At 36.1% G+C, this 17,615-nt stretch overlaps 1 protein-coding gene across 4 annotated transcripts in view; it reads left to right on the forward strand.

Annotated features, from left to right (window-relative positions):
* Positions 1-17,615, forward strand: part of ASPH (aspartate beta-hydroxylase) — a gene marked incomplete at its 3' end in the record, with an annotated part of 195,793 nt that overhangs the window by 42,867 nt on the left and 135,311 nt on the right. For 2 of the 4 annotated variants that reach the window (XM_084230766.1, XM_084230767.1), the window contains exons 4-5: positions 12,573-12,659; positions 15,374-15,448. The exons of the other annotated variants lie outside the window; for them this stretch is intronic. In XM_084230766.1, coding sequence (XP_084086892.1) covers positions 12,573-12,659; positions 15,374-15,448 — 162 coding nt within the window. The remainder of the gene's footprint in view (positions 1-12,572; positions 12,660-15,373; positions 15,449-17,615) is intronic. 4 annotated transcript variants of the gene reach the window in all.

The raw sequence follows: 17,615 nt of genomic DNA on the forward strand, positions 1-17,615 counted from the left end.
ATGTTTATATCCTTTAGGGGAGAGGGGCATGGGGGAAGTGCATGTTTTTCTTTATAAACTTGTAATACTCTTTTTTGTTCAAGTGCTTGGCATATCATAGTATAGTTGTTTATTTGTATTTTGGTGAAACATTAACAGATTGAGACCATCAGTATGTGGTTTGCAAGGTTTTATGGTTTGTATTTTAAGATTAGAATATTTTAATGTTTTAACTTTGTATCTCATGGAAAGAAAACAGAATTTTCACTATTTTTTATTATATATATATAATGAAATAAATCACAAGTACAATTTTCTTCATGATCTAGAGATAAAAATTTAGTAAATTTTAGACCTGACAGCATCACACACACAAGCATTCCACTATAGTTTTACATTTTAACAAGGTTTTCAGGAAGAAATAAATGTTTTATGCTATATGATTTCTGTGGGCAAACATCTTACACATATTAAAGAAATCTTACATTTTCTGTGTTTCTGAGTAAATGCTACATTATACAGTAACCACTTTGCTTCTCTTATGATTTCCTAATGAGAGAGCAAGAGGATAAAATTAAGAGTTTTTGCTAGCAGCTCTATTAAATTTTATGTAAAGTTGTTGAGAGTAGATTTAGATTTACATGTACATTTCATTTAATTGCTTTTTTTCCCTGTAAGCATGGACAATATATATTGGCTTGAGTGACTCTACATAAATTACCAGGGGATATACTTTGAGGACTGCTGCTTTAATAATGCTGAATGCTAATAGAAAGAAAATCTGCTTGTCATTTTAAATAAAATGAGAATTTCTTACTCATATGGAAATTGTTTCCTTCTTTATGAGAAAGTTTCGATGTTGCCAGAATATCCTTTAATCAGATGGTTAGTGTGAAATGTGTGTTGCTAACTAACATTTTGTGTAATATATTGCCTTTATGAGGATAAATTAATAATATTGCATGCTTATTTTAAAGACAAATCATACATTATTTCTAGATGGGAAAATGGCAGGTTTCTATCATTTCTTTTAAAGCTGATGCTTTATATAGCTCTTTAGTCAGTTAAAAACTAAGCCGCTTAAAGTTACTTTCTGAATGAGCGTTTCTTCTGTGTGGGGAGATATAAATAGCTTATAGCTTTGTACTAGGTTGCTGTTCAATAATTTAAGAGCTGCTTTCAATAAACGTCTTTTCCTTTGATTGAAAAACCTGAAAGTTAAAGAACTTACTAAAGAAGAACTCAAGAAAATAAAAGAGAAACCTGAGTCAAGGAAGGAGAGTAAGAATGAAGAGAGAAAAAAGGGGAAGAAAGAAAAAGAGGATAACCGGAAGGATAAGAAAATTGCTGATTCAGATATATCCAGGAAAGAATCTCCTAAGGGTAAAAAGGACAAAGAAAAGGAAAAAGTGGGCCTAGATAAAGGTGCTAAAACCAAGGAAAATAGGAAAAAGCCAAATACAAAGGACCTTTCTAGTAAAATGACTTCTGGAGACAAAGAGGACAGAAAGGAAAGTAGAAGTTCTACAAAACAACCCCACTTAGCAAAGGGAAATAACCAGAAGAGAAAGAACTAAAGCTTTAACACCATCATCCCAGGAAATGGTAATATTCTTTATCATGACTTGCTGCTAAAGGACATGGAAAATTAAATATTGCTCTGGTTGGAGAAGATGTGTCAATTTGCCACTCATGTATTTACTGGTGCTCAGCAAGGAAGTCATTTGAAACTTAAATACATTGTCTCATGTTTCTAAGTTACAGATGAGGCTTTAAAAAATGTCATGAAAATGTGATGTAATAATTTCTATTTTTATTAATTTGTTGATTGCATATCCAGATACATGTATTTGTATAATACAAATTATAATGAATCTCTTAATACAGTGACTATTTTCAGTAGAGTTAAATAAGAATCTGAAGATTTTAAATAGTATTTACATGCACAGTGACTCACAGCTTTCAGGTATGATACTCAGGATCTGTTTACTCTTGATTTTCTTTCCTCCTCTTTTTTTGCTTCCTTGTTTAACCTGCCCTGTCTTTTCTCCACTTCCACTTCCCTATCCCAGCACCTGTCATCCCCTCCTCTCTTTTCCCTGCCTCAGCTCCTGTGTGCATTCCTCCCTGGGCAAATCTGGTTCCTGCGCCTCCCGCTGTCAGGGCCCGACCACTCTCAGGCTCTTCTCATCTATTTTGGAATTTCTCCTCACAGCCTTTCCCTGCCTCCTTTCCCTGCCTCCTCACCCTTCCATGCTTCCTCACACCTTACCTCTCCTGTATCCTTCTTCCCCCTTCTCTCATTCACTCAGGACCTACTGTTAACTGTGTGCCAGATGTGTTCTGAGGACTCTGGGTAATAGTCATGAATAAAAGAATTTTATTTACAACAATTTTAGAGCACTTTCATTTATGATGTCTTTACAGACTCAAGTTATAAAAAGGTTTTATCAAATTTAGGATATACCTTTGTTTTATATTACAGTTTTTTCCAATTCTTTTGGTTTAATGGCATATATTTTTCATATTTCATTGTGTCATAATTGTCGCAAATTTGAGATCTCACTAGAGAGAAGAATTTAGTTCATCAGAAAACATTTAATAAAATGAAGTTTCCTACAAAGTGTACTATTCTGTGCATAAAGTTTTAAATCTCTATGACTGCTGGGCAGGGCTTTTATTGAGTTTGAGAAGAGCAAGCTGATTTATAACAGAATCAAAGGTGCTATCTGAAAGGTGTTATTTTTTTAATGTAATTTCTCAGCTTTTAGCTGAAGTGCTTAAAAACAGATTTTTGCCTAATTAAAGATATTTCAAATCAGAAATGAATAAACATTAAGTGTAAATATTTTAAAAGAATTATGTACCTTTTACTTACTAGCATCCTTTATTGTTTATGATCAAATAGACATTTAGTTGACAAAACTTCCAACTAATGTAATAGAATTTTATAGCAAAGTGGAAATTATTGGGAATATCTAATATCTCTAATTCTGTCCTATTATTTTATTTAAAAGCTGAGACTCAAAGAATTTGTGCGTTGTTTAATTGGGATTTTTTATGCTGACTAGTAAGGTTTTTTTTTTTTTTTAATGTGATAAAGGTAATTTATGGCTTATTTGGGTTGACTGATACAGGAGCACAGGCTTAAGGTGAATAGATTCCAACTACAGATCAGATCTGGAATGTTTCTCCTAACTCTCTTCTCAAATCTTGCCTTTGCTGATTTCTATTTGACTTTTCTATATGGAAGCCACTGGTGAAGAAGATGGCTCTGAACGGCCCCACACCAATGCATCCTTCTGTTTTAGTAATCTGTGTGCAAAGAAGCATTTTTCTGGGAGGATTTCCACTGACCTTGTTTGATTTGGTGATTGAACTTTCCTGTAATTTCAGGTGGGTTAGTCTTCCCTAGGCTGGTTCCTGTGTACCAAACTTTGAATGGGGCTTGAGTGGGTCTCATGTAAACCATGTCAAATTTTTTTTAAAGATTATTTATACAAGAACTGGGGTACAGGCCAGATGTGTGGGAGGGTAAGAGTACCCAATAAAGACAGAGTGGGGAACAGAACAGGCAGACTGACTGAAATAAACTGCTGAGAGGAGCAGCGGGCAAGACAGGAGAGGTCTACTGCGCCATGTGGGTTGCTCTGCATCCGGCGGGGATCGAACCAGCACTGCAGAGGCTGCGGACAGCTTCACAGTGCTGCACTCAACCCCCTACGCCACCAGGGAGGCCCCATGTGAAATATTTACTTCAGGAAGGAGACCTTCTGGGAGAAGATGGAGCTCTGACAGAACTGGACAGAACAAGAAGCTAAACAGATATATCTACCACACATGAACATTACAAGATTTTAAAAATATATCCTGAAGTCAGATTTTCTTGCTAAGATAAATGAATTGATTTTTAAAAATTTATGTACCAAATTTTAAGTGTTAATTTCTCTGCAGATGACTTGTTTCCCCTACCATGCAGAAGGGCATAGAACTACAATTACATTTACTGAAGGTATTCTGGTTCTTACCTTGGTTTTTGAAGGACAGTTGCGCTGAAGTATAAATTCTACATTCTGAGAAAAAGAGTAAAAAATATTTTAGAATACCCAGCATGGTGTACAAACATTTGCTGTTATTTAATAAAGCACTTAGAAACATGTAAGTACTATCACTGAGGTTTTTTTAATCCTGATTGCAGCTCAAGAAGTGAATTATTGAGTTGCTGGAAAAGTCATGATGCGTTTTTGCTTGAAAAAAACATAGAAAAAAATAATGTGACTTTTCTGACAACCCAATATTTTTACTAAAACATTTAGAAATATCTCAAGAGCTGTTGTGAACTGAAAATGGGTAGTTTTGTTGTTTCCGTATTTCTTCAGTGAAAGCTTCAACTGACCTCTTGTCGATGTTGAGGTTACACTTTATCTGTTTGCATCAACACTTACATTCAACTAAAAAATTTAGTGCAAGACAAATTTTTGGTTGTGATTAGTGGATTATGGTTATGTTTGTATTCTAAGTTTTACTTTTTTACTTACTGTGTAGTTGTTTTTATATTGTTTCATATTGTTATCTAAGGATAATTAAAACCGGAAATGTCAGCCTTTTTAAATAAGTCACTGCGTCAGAAATTTTGTAATAGGAATTATTTGGTTAGAATGTAGATTCCTGAAAAGTGAAAATTAAAAGCTGAGTGTAAGTTTATTTTGCTATATCACTAACATTTTTTTTTCCAATTGCACTGTGAGATAACACTTAGAATTCTAAAAAAAATATTATTGACATAGTTTTTTCTTAGCTTTCTATGAATAATGTGTCATATGTGAATAGCACAGTTCGGGCAATTTTGCAAAAAATATTTGAGAGCCTATTGATTTTTATTTTCAAGAATCCTTTTTATCTTATATTCAAATCTCAGATCACTTTCTTTTTCTTTTTTTAAAAAGATTTATTGGGCCTCCCTGGTGGCGCAGCGGTTGAGTGCTGGGTTGCGAAGCTGCCCGCAGCCTCTGCAGGGCCCGTTTGATCCCTGGCTGCTCCCCGGCCACCGAGGAGGGTCCCACATGGCGGCCTGACCTCCCCTGCCGCCCGCTGCTCCCCTCAGCAATGTACTTCGGTCCTTCTGCCTGCTCTGCTCCTGGCTCTGGCTCTGGTGAATTTTCTCACCCTCCCGCGCTTCTGACTATACCCAGTGCTTGTATAAATAAAAATAAATAAATCTTCAAAAAAAAAGAAAAAAGGCAGACTCAAAAAAAAAAAAAAGATTTATTTATTTATGCATACAAGAGCTGGGGTACAGGCCAGAGGTACGGGGGTGAGAGGGTTCACCAGAGACAGAGTGGGGATCAGAACAGGCAGATTGACTGAAATACACTGCTGAGGGGAGCAGTGGGCGAGTCAGCAAAGGTCTGCTGTGCTATGTGGGCAGCTCCCTGGTTGACCTGGGATCGAACTGGTGCTGCAGAGGCTGTAGACAGCTCGATAGGTTAGGTTGTGTCTTAACCCTTTGTGCCACCAGGGGGGCCCTCTTTTTCTTTTTTAATTTAGGGTCCTTTCTTTGGAAGAACTTTAACATCACTGATTGTCATTCTTCTTTTGTTGTCTTGTGTAATTTCTATGTTGGTGGCTCTAAAATCTTTTTATAAGGATTTTTAGTTTTACTTTATGGGTGATTTGCATTGCTGTATAGATGCCCCTCAGTATTTTGCACACAATGTGAAGGAATTGTTAAACATAAATCAGTCAGCAGAAACACTTTACATCAGTCTAGGAGGATTAATTTTATAAATGATTGGTTCATAGAGACTATTTTATGGTGTCATGGCCTGCTTAGTGATAGAACTTTGTGACTTGAGAGGTTTTCATGAGTGCTTGGGTAAAGGACTCCCTCTAGATACTTCCATTAAAGAACACAGTAAACAAGTGTGCTGCTTAATTTTAAATGTTTTAAGTTTTCCTGACATAGGTCTGGTGGCTTAGGTTATATCTCCTATCTTTGATTCTTTTCTCTTGTGTCCTCTCCTACTTCCCCTGCTAGTGCCCATTGATTACTTGGACTGTTTTACCATAAAATGCATCTGGAAAATATGCTCACTTTTCTCATTTGTAAAGATGCCCTTCAAAAGAAGATAATACCTTTCCCTCAAGGTGATTGTGAAAACCAGCTTGGTTCTGATACACAGAAGCAGCTGACACATTGTTGGCTCTGGTGTTTCCCTTTCCTTTAGTAGAACAATGGTCATAATTCCAACAAGGTGTTTTCAGTCAGTTGCTAAAATTTGGATGCACTGGGGCTATAATTCCTATTCTTTGTCAGCAGATTTTAAAACAAATACATTACTCCTTTGTCTTTTGAAACTAATGCATATTTTGAAATGGGTATGCAGGATTCTTATTTGTTCTACTGTGGTAATTGAGAGGGCAAATAAAGGTAATTATAAATGGTACATGAATGTAAAGCTATAAGAATGTTTAGTTATTTAAAGTATAGCTACAACATGAAACCACAAGATATGAAATGTAAAAGTTAGAAAAAATTAGCAAGTAATGAACTACTTAAGTAGACTTAAAAATAATGGTATAATTGAAAATTGTAACCGTTAACCTAAATGTGAAAAACTTGTTTTATACTCAGGACATGCTTTTTTCCATTGAATCCATTTTATGATCTTCAGAGGTTTCCTATGTCAGTCCATAAAAACCTGTTTGATCCCTAATATCCAGTTCTTCATATGTTTCAGTGGATCTGTTTCTGTGGAAAAAGCCTTTATTATTCTTCCTCAGAATATAGGAACATATTTAGTTTTATATCTAAGTATTCTCCAGAATTCTTTTATGTACATGTGTGAATCCATTCAAATTATTTATGTGAAGTAAAAACATGGGTTAGGTCATGCGACTCTAAGGTCCAGGGGTGGCTATGTTTTTTTGCCCCTCTTGTGCTGAATCTAGGTGCTTCCTGTCTGGACCTCTCCATGTCTGAACTGTCTCTGAGTGCTGGTTTCTTTCTCAGGCAGCCTGCTTACATTAGGCACAGATGCTCATGTTCCACTCTAATTCTCATGGAGTGGGGAAGTGGGGGTACCAGAGCTGTGATTGACAAAACCTGGGGCATGTGAGTGCCATCCCTGCACTGTGGGATGAAGGAAAATCAGTTGCTCTTCAGGGAATTAGTGTGCTTTTCTTTTAAGGGGAATAGGTACAGGGCAGGCCACAGTGAATTTTACACACTACGTTTCATCTGCACCAGATGCAGGCATTTTGTGTTCACCTCTTTACTCCTGCCAGTGCCCAAATGTGAGGAGTTGAAGGGGATAACCCAAAAGGGGCATTGTAGAGATAGAAGCCAGGGGCACTAGAGATACCTCCTCAAGCCTTGGTCAGCAATAACTAGACAATTGATGAAGTGTGTAAGTCTATTGTCATGTAAGTACTATCGTTACAGGTGACTTAAGTTTATTTTGTTAGCTCTTTCAGTTTTCCCTTGAGAAAGTTTTTGTTGTTAGGAAACTGAAATGTCAGCATTACATGAAGGGCTGAAGGGCTATTTTCATGAAAATCTTTTATTGGGGTAATCTGAAAAATTCCTCAGTAACAATCTTCAGTTTTATCCTACCATTTGGCTAAAGGTAAAACTCCATGAACTGGATTTATCACTTATCACTGGCTTGGATATCATTTTTATAGAAATCAGTTTCCACCAAAGGTTAGATTTTGTAAGTTCCACAGAGCAGAAAGTCATCTATTTTCTTTTGTTCTCATTTCACTTTATGTATGTGTTAATCACTGTTAGCATATGTACATCAGACATGCTTCTTCCCATCAAGCATTACTTTTTCCTAAGACGCAAAAACATGTAATTAAAACTTTTGTGCCAACTTCAATAATTATATAAATATAATTGTTACTTATGTCATTTCTAGTTTGTATTTATTAATTCACTCAACAGATCTTAGTATCTGTTGCTACTACTGCCCACTCCCTCCCTTGCCTAGAATGCTCTCCCACTGTGTGTGGCTGGCCACCTCTCTGTCTCCTGCAGGGTCCAGCGAGTCATCTCTGCACTCTTGTCCTGCCTTCCAGTTGTCATGCTCATCACTTTGCTTCATTCCTGAACTTTGATTTGCTACCAGACTATGACTTATGTCCAGTACCTGTCACAGTAATTGGCAGTGATTGGTATTCAATGTATGTTTATTGAAAAGTGAAAATAGAAAACACAGATAACTTAAAAATATTTTAGATCTGTATATACTGTAAAATATTTGAAGAAAAATATTTTAAATAAAAACTTAGATGTTCCTTCAGTAATAGTATGTTTTAACCAGCTTGGAAGTTGTCTGTAGCTATGCTCATGTTGCTGTGTATATGTATATGCATATGTATATGTATATGCTGGGTTGTGCGCAGACTTTAGCAAGTATCCCAATAGCAGCTCTATGACTCATCAAAATACTGAGCCTGCCAGTAATAAATTCTGAGACTGTAGAATAATTTGTTTCTTACGTAGATGTAAAGGCAAAAAATAAATTGGTTCAAGTGCTGGCATCTCCACACCATTTCATGTTACAAGATAGTAAAGTGAATGTACTCTATTCCAGTCTTTGTGGAGTCATGTCACTGGTCTTGAAACCTTTTTGAGAATGTTTAATTCTTTGGAGATTTATGTCGTGCTCTTCCCGAAATCTGTCCATCATTGGTCATTTGACGACGCGTTGAGTCTGGAATGGCTCTATTATGACATCATGGAGCAGCTCATTAAGTTACTGGCAGTCTCAGAATTTTGATAAGTCATAGAGCTGCTATTGGGGTACCTGCTAAGGTCTGCACACAACCCAAGAACAACATGAGGATTAGTGTGCCCAGTTAGCATATGTGTGCTTTTCTGGTTTCTTGATTGCCAGAATACTTCCCAAGTGCCATGTACCTGTTAGGGTTATTCTTGGGTCACATTGAGTTATACTGTTAGGTGATTTGCATTAGAAGCAGTAGCAGTCCTGAGCACATCTCCTACATGAATAACAGCAGCTGGAGAAACCTGCAAAGATAAAATTTTCATTATTCTGTATACCACTGAACGAGTAAACTAGAAATCAGTCAGCTAATTAAAGAACCATTTTCTTAGGCTTTATTGGCTAAGTATATGAAATCCTACAAAGCAAAATACTATTTATAATTCTCACTTTCTTAAATTTTTGGGGGGAAGCATTTTGTATAAAATCACTCTGAAAAGTGAATCTTTTATTTTCACTCAGAGTAAAGGCCTCTATGATCTTTTCTCCAGGGCCTTTCTGACGCTCATGCCCTTGTTCACTTTGTCTAACTGTGCTGGCACCTGGTTCTTCCTCCCTTTCAGTGCCTCCCAGCTGAGGAAGTCTGAACTTGCTACTCCATATCTTCCTCATCAGTGACGCTTTCCCTAAAGGCTGGCCTGGCATACCCTGTCCCACACCTTCCCCATACCATCTTTTCTCATCTGCTGCACTAAGTATTTCATGTTTCTTAATTTTTAAATTCTTCGCTCCTTATGGGAAGTTGGCGTTTTATGTGTTCAATGTCTGTAGAACACCGTCTTACCTTAGAAGGTGTAAATATTTGTCGAATGAATAAAAGCACGTTAAGTTAGGTTGTCAATTTTACTTAAAATTGAAGGAACATTTATTAAATGCAAATGTGGTTTTTTTGAAACTTCTTAATTTATCTTGATGTACTTAATTATTTTAAGGTATGTTTTAAGAGTATTAATTTATTTTTCAAATAATGTAGGGTCATGTGATTTACTCAAATTTTCATTCAACTCTAGATAATTACTCTCCGACAATTGTGGTCATCCTATACTCTTGCCAGTTTAGGATAGGAGTGGTTTCCAGTTTTGACTATTGAAACTGAAAGGGAACACTGCTTGGGAGCATCTGGGAAAGATTTCCTGATGCCTAAGAAAGAAGCATATCAAAGGTGGGCCTTTTGTGTCTTGTCTGAAGGAGGATTTTGGATCTGGGAAAGCCTGATTACCAGCATGAGGGTAAAGCCAGTGCTAAAAGCAAGCCACCCAGGTCTCTCACCTCCTAATGTAAATAACACAATTCCTTTTTTGGTTTGGTGGGGGGGGGGGTCCAGTATGAGTTGGTGTTTTATTACATGAGGCCAAGAACATCAAAACTGAGATGATCACGTTATCATGTAATTTTGAGTATTCTTTTCAGTGCTTAATCCTTGCCACTTGTACCTCACAGTAAGTTCAGTATGAAAGCTTTTCCTTTGATTGTGACTTGGCTATATATGTATTTAGCTTGTTTTATTTCCTTCCCTTTCCCCCTAAAATCTTACATGAGACATGAATGTACCTCTATTCTCTGAGGAACACTTATTTGTAGACTAAATTGGATATGAGTAGTAAAATTTTTTTGGAAAATACCAGAAGGAAAGTTTATTGGGCTAATTCTTCCATGTGGGTTATAAATTAGCCTAGAAAGTTTTTTTGTTAAATTTTAAAGTTCCAAGAGGTCTAAGAACTTTTTTTCCTCAACTCATTTGATGTTTGCAATATTGTTTCATATTTGAACTGATTTTACCTATGGAAAATATCTGTGATTAGTTATCAATAAATTCATAATCCAAATGCCACTTTGGACAGAAAAATGCTCAGTATTTTCTCATTACATACTTTTGCTTTCTCCTGTTTTCACATGATTTAGAGACAAATAACTCCCAGCTGATGTAGAGAAAATTGACAATTAGGGATATTGTGTATGAATTTTAACATACTATCAATAGTAGTTTTTGAATACTTTTTGCAACAGAATTTTTTTTTCAAATGAAAGTTTTCTCAAAATCCATTAAGAAGGAGGTTTACATGCACTTTAACCATTTATTGTCTGGTGGGAAAATATTTTACTGCTTAATAGAACCCATGGAACACAATTTGAGCACCTGCTACATGTAAGATTAGTGAAGAATGACCCTGTAATATCTTATCCAAATTGAGATACTTTGTGAGGATGAAATAATTATACAGGACAACAGACATAAACTGGGAATGTCCCCAGCAAACTGGTTCTGTGGTGTTGTAATGGCAGATAGGAATTTCTTTGGAAAATGGTAGTAGAGAAACTGATGTTAAGTTTTTTCCCATGTTACAGCCCAAAGCTGTTGCAGCACAACTAAGAAGACTTGGTGCTACAGATAATCTATAGTCATTCAAACTAAGGTAGTAGTCACAGCACTGGGTGTGTTCAGACCATAAGTCCTGCTGTGTGCCAGGTGTTTTCTAAGGTGTTGGCAATGCAAAGATAAATTACTGATTGTAAAGAGTCTTAAGATTTACCTTATTCTTTTTTGCAGCCTGGCAATTTTAATGGTTCTATACCTGTTCCTTTAACAGCTGGGAGATGTAGGAATGGGTTACTTAAATCAAAAGGATGTGGGAGTTTTTAGCTCAGAATTTGGTATTTGGAATGTGATATGTTTTAATCGACCTTCATCTCTATTCCTCACTCTCTAAAATTGAAATAAGTAACTGGAGGAAATAAAATGATGAGGTGGGGTCTTGTGTATCTGCATCTGTCTCAGAGCCTTTTTAAATTTATGAGAGAAAGGTGGGCATATGTTTTAGTCAGTGAGAGAAAAATGAAGCGATACAGATGGGAATGACAAGGAAAGATATACAGAATCACAAAGAAGGTACAAGAGAATTTCCCAAACTATAATCATATGCACGTTAAGTTTTGTATAAGAAGCTCAGGATTAGAAAAACACTCTATAATCTTGACCTATTTACTCTAGGCTATTGACATTCACAACACACATCCCTTAGTAACAACTCTTGATATTGGAGTCTTAATAGGGTAGTGAAGAGCCCAGGATTTGGCAAATGGAATTGACACTCTCTTGAAGTAGTTGAGCTTTCTAAATAGCTATAGTAAATTGAGGATATATTTTAATGCCTTACATATAAAATCTAGTAACTAACTTAGTAGAGTAGATTTTAATTAATTTTGACTTTTAAAGGCTGCTTTCTTGTACATTTACCCAGAGGTCTTTGTTTCCCTACAACATAATTTTTTTTTCCCCATCTTTTGGTGCTTAATGGATAATATGATTATAAGTGTTACCTTTAAAAAAGTGTAAATAATGAGTTACGTGTGACTAATACTCATTTAAAATTATAATCCCAAGAAGAATAAATACAATACGAACGAAGTACACACAACTAACAATAGAAATTTAAAGTGCATCTTAGTCATCTTATTACTGAATTCAGAGTTCAAGCCTTAGGAGGTAGTCTTTTAAATGTGAGAAGCGGGAAGTCATAATGAATTTCCTTTGACAAGCTCAGATATGAATATTTCAGAGATTTGTAAACATCTGTTTTTGTTTTAATTTTTAATGAGAAGTTGACTTAGGTAACGAACTATTAAAGGCTCATATGAAGTTATACAGCGTTTAATGTTTATCAATGTTTTCATGAAGTATATAGTTTTGCAAATTTGAATTACTTGCACTGTTAATGAAATGTCTAAGAATTTTATTTTTCCTGGCTTAATATATCAAAAAGAAAAAAAAACTTAAGTTTACTTTGTGAATAAAAAATGCAGGCCTTAAAGAAAGAGCTGCTTCAGAGCCAAAAGTCCCACTAGAAGAGGCTGAGCCATGGTTGGAGGAGCCTGTTCTGGAGAATAGAGGTAAGCTTCCTTCTAGCACTGGCCGGATGCACCTCCGCCTCCCAGTATCCCCTCTTGCAATTTTCAGAACCATATTTTCTCATAATTAGCTTCACAGTATTTACGGAAGAATGAAATACTTTCTCTTCTGCCCTTCTGAAATTTTAGAGTAAATTTAAGTTTTCTTAGTAAAATTTTACACAGAGTAATTTAATTTTTGAGACTATAAATTAAAGGCAGATGGCTCCTCCTTGCCGTGATCACACAGTTAGGAGCATTGTGACCTAATGCAGTTTCTTGATTCCAGTTCCAGGATTACTGTGCCATTTTACAATGAAAGTGAAATTAGATACACATTGTGCACTCGACTTGCCACTGTTTACACATTATTGAATAGAGTAGGTCTACTGGGTTCCTGTCTTTTTAATGTGAGACTCTCCTTTCTACACCAGAAGACTTCCAAACCTCCATGTGATCTATTCTGACGACTGGACTGTTTTAGTTCTACATGAATCCTAGTTCTACCTAAGGTCTCCATGACTCATAGAATGAAAAACCCTGAAATCTCTTAATAAATGGGTAAACTTAAACTCATTACTGCCATTTCGAACTTAATGCTATGATTTTTACTACAAAGTGCTCTTTAATTTCTACACATTTTAATTTACTCAGTAGTTCTCAGAAATTTGGTTTCTTTTGCCACCTAGTGGAAGTGGTAGGTATTACGCTACATATTTGCTGTCAACTAAGTCCTGGTTTCAAATAGTACTTTGGCTTACTTTATTATTATGTCCTTATGAATATTACTTTCTTTCCTTCCTTTTAAGATTGTATGTTGCTCTAATTTTTAAAATTTGTTCAAACCATAATCTCAGAAGAATTTCTCCTTGCTATTCCTGTAGGATTGCTATAATCATACTATGATTCAATAACAGGAGAGATTGTTGCTAAACCTTTGTAATTCAAATGTGTATTTGATTAATCACCTCAGATTTTACTTTGTGCTAAATTGCAACTTAAACTTGTTTTTCAAAGCTAGTTCCTACTCTGAAATTTTTCCACTCTTCCTTTTTAAGTTTTTATTAATATTACTTTTGGTATATTGCCAATAATGTATTCTCCTATTCCATTAGTGTATTATCAGCTCATAACCTTTTATAACTTCTTGGCAATATTTGTATTAATGTAAATGTTTCTTTCCAAGCCTTTCTCTTATCTAGGTCTTTAGCTTTTCTCTCTAACTACACATCTGTTCTATAAACATAGGAACATGCCTCCCATTAAAAAACAAAATAATACCTTACTTGATACATCCAGTCCCTCTTGCTGCACTAGCCAGACTTTTGAAAAAACAGTCTATAATTGCTTTCTTGTCTTATTTCCATCTTTAAGTCATTACAATCTAGATTTTTGCCCTTACCAGCCCTCTCCTGGGGAAAGAGAAGCATCACAAAATCATGAAAAGGTGAAATTAACATGGTGCAGTCACCATGGTGCAGTTCAAAGCCAATGCTGATAGCAGATGATTCTGGAGAGGCATATGAAGGCTAGATTGTGGAGGGTTTGTGTTCTCTTCTGAGGGACTGAGATAATCACCTGTTCAAGCAAAGGAAGCCACTAAAGGACTAAGTAAAGGGCAGACTGCACCACTCTCCACTCTGACTCACATTACATTCTGTGCACGGTGCTGTGAGCAGGTACAAAACACACACATTATGAGAAAATATGAGGGAAGAGTAAAAGGTTGACATGATCCTCTATAATTACACTAGAATGTGTGTGTGTGTGTGTGTATGGTTTGTAAAATAAACATTTAAAAAAAATAAGAGGCACTTTTTGTGCCTTTGAAATTGTTTTGTAGTATTAACATAATAGATTCTTAGACTATTTTCCTACCTGAAGTTCAAATTAACCTATTCTGTTTTTGTCATTGAAGATTATTATGTCAATATAACTGATGTCTTGGGCATTGTTTAGTATCACAAAATTCATGACATGAAACATAGACGGTTTGTTAGAAAACTTATGACCATGTCAATATAATTGTAACTGCTTGTTGTTTGATGTTGTAATAAGCCTGATGTGTTGTCAGAATGTCATTACTGATGTTGTTCACTTTTCTAATTGCGTCTATTTGAATCTGTGGAGCTGACTGTAAGATGGGGTTCTTCGAGCTAAAAGTATTGTCAGTTAGAATGTAAGGTCTTCCCTTCATGCATCCTGACAATTTGTGGAAATGTTCAGCCAATGCCAACCATCCCTACCCTTAGAATAGCCAAGGGGCCCTTTTTTCTGAATGCCAGGGAGGACAGTGACCTAATACATTAATGTACATTGACCATGGCTACCGCATTTTAATCTTTATTTCCCAGTACTTCCTTTCTGAAAGTGTTGCTCTTCCCACTTTATTCTGTCATTAATATGAATTTCATGCTGAAGTCATTTTGCCAAGGAGGCTTTTTTCCTAAAAGAAAAATCTCAGTCTGAATTAGTTCCCTCTTTATTAAATCTTAGTGGAGAATTTTTTTGTCGTTTATATCTGCTGTCAGTATAAACCAATTTGAAATATCTACCATACTTGCAAACATAGAATAAAGTGGTAAACTGATATGACAAAGATGCATAGTTGGTAAGCCAAATATGTTGATGTGAATGTGTACACATGGATGCTAGAGTTATGTTCTACATTGATGTCTAGACTTTTTCTACTTAATTATGCTTTGTAATTATTTTAGAACCTCAGAATATTGAAGATGAAGTACAAGAACAAATTGAGTCCCTTCTCCATGAAACAGTACACACAGAACATGGTATGAATTAAAATCTGCTATTTTGTCATGCACTACTAAAATAATGGTTAACCTCACAAAATGACATTATTTAAAAATTAAAATCGTAATTGAAGGTTTTTTTTAAACTAATTCAAAGTTACTAGAGAACAGGTATTTCTGAAATAACACTAGATTTGCTCTATTTTGCCCTGATAAGGAACTTATTGTACACATCTAATAAAGAAATGGGTAGGAATATATGAAAATAAACAAGAATAGGTGGTGAGGGCCACCCCTGGTGGCGCAGCGGTTGAGCGCTGGCCTGCGAGGATGCCCGTAGCCTCTGCAGCGCTGGTTCATTCCCTGGCCGTCGGTGAGGGCCCCACAAAAAATATATATATATAGAGAGAGAGTATCATGCTATTTTAAAAAAAAAGTATAGGTGGTGAGAACAAGGAGGAGGAAAATAAAACACAACCAAGCAAGCTTTAGTGTGCTACCCAGCTGCTATATCATATCAACTCTCAGATTTTATGACATACTTGGGTGCTTGACAAAACAAAAAGGAGAAACATGAATTATATTACCAGGAAGGAAAGAAACATGCTATCTACTTAAAGACTATAAAACATTTTTCTAGCTCTTATGTCTGAATAATTTTTTATGTGAATGTCTATACTTTAATTATTGATATTCAAGAAATCAGTATTTTCAGATTTTATAAGACTATTTCTGGAAGCATCCCTTGATAAAAGCAGAGAATATGTCACCAAAATGCAACTCCCAAAGGAATTTGTGATGGAGGCAGAACAGTGTCCTGATACTCCTAGTTTGGTGTGAGCCAAAGCTAGTTCTAAAAGAAAAATTATGCTTCTTAAAACTAACAATTCCCTACAATTTAAATTGTTCTTTTATTTAGTCTTAGGTGTTTGGGGTTAAGTGTCAAGCATCCCATCCAGTTCTACCTGTGTTGGAGAGCCCAGCATTGGCTGAGCCGTAGGCTGTAGACAGTGTCTGCTAGAGGTATAGGAACCTGTGTTCTTTCATTTCTAGCCTCCTCAGCAAAGAAAGCTGCTTCACCCGAGTATATGTTTTCCTGTATGAGCAAGTACAGGTTTCTTCTTCCTGTGTCCTTTTTCTAAATTTCAGCCTAACACAAGAAAGATGTAGTCTAAATAAATTTATGATGTCTATATAATGAGGTAAGTGCTATGTGAAGGTTAACCATACTTAAAAGTTAGCAGTTATTTCCTGGAGGAAATGACATTTTGATTTCTGAATGAAAAATGATTCTGAGTGGGCTGAAAGATGATGTAGAGCTTTGCCAGGCAAATGTCATTAAGTGCAGTTTTTTTGTTTTTTTAATTTTTAGAAGAGCTAGCGTATAGGTCAGAGGTGTGGGGTTGGGGGTGGTTGTGAGAGCATTCACCAGAGATGCAGTGGGGAGCAGAACAGTCAGATTGACTGAAATACACTGCTGAGGGGAGCAGCGGGCAAGATAGAGGAGAGGTCTGCTGTGCCATGTGGGTCAGATCCTTGGCTGGGGATCGAACTCAGGCCTTAGCGGAGATAGCATGGAGACTTAACCCCTAGGCCACCAGGGAGGCCCTAAGTACAGCGTCTTAAGCAGAGGCCATGGTGTATGTGAAAGTTCAGAAACAAAAGAGGATGTGAAAGTAGTTCAGGATGACTGGCACATAAAATACGTAGGCGGGGAGTGTGAAAGGAAGGGTTTGTTTACATGTTGTAAGAGTATTTGAAGCCATTGAAGGACATTACAGATTGCTATGCATTCTGAGTGAGTGTGAAAAATGAGTTGAAGGTTGTGTAGAGTGGGGAGATCAGATGCCATGGGGTACTGGTAACCCTAAATGAATTGACGTGATTAGTCAAAGTAAGTTTAGCCAGAAGTTGGAGAGGAGAGAAGTGAATACGCTTGGTACAGATTTAGGAGGCTGAGTGTGAAGCCATACACTTCTTCAAATTGGGCTTGTTCACTCTATGGAGCCTTTCTCCTTAGAAATCCTATATATAGATCATGGCTTTGCATTTACTTATATTGCTTCTGAACATATATATCTGCAGCCCTGATACTTCATCACTTTATCTGCACTTCTGGTTTATTCAACTGTATGTTTATCTACATTTGCATGTTTTCCGGCTATCTCAGACTTAGATGTACATAGAACAGAACTCTTGATTTTCT

This window comes from Talpa europaea (assembly GCF_964194135.1).
Source record: "Talpa europaea genome assembly, chromosome: 3".
In the NCBI taxonomy this organism is placed as follows: Eukaryota; Metazoa; Chordata; class Mammalia; order Eulipotyphla; family Talpidae; genus Talpa; species Talpa europaea.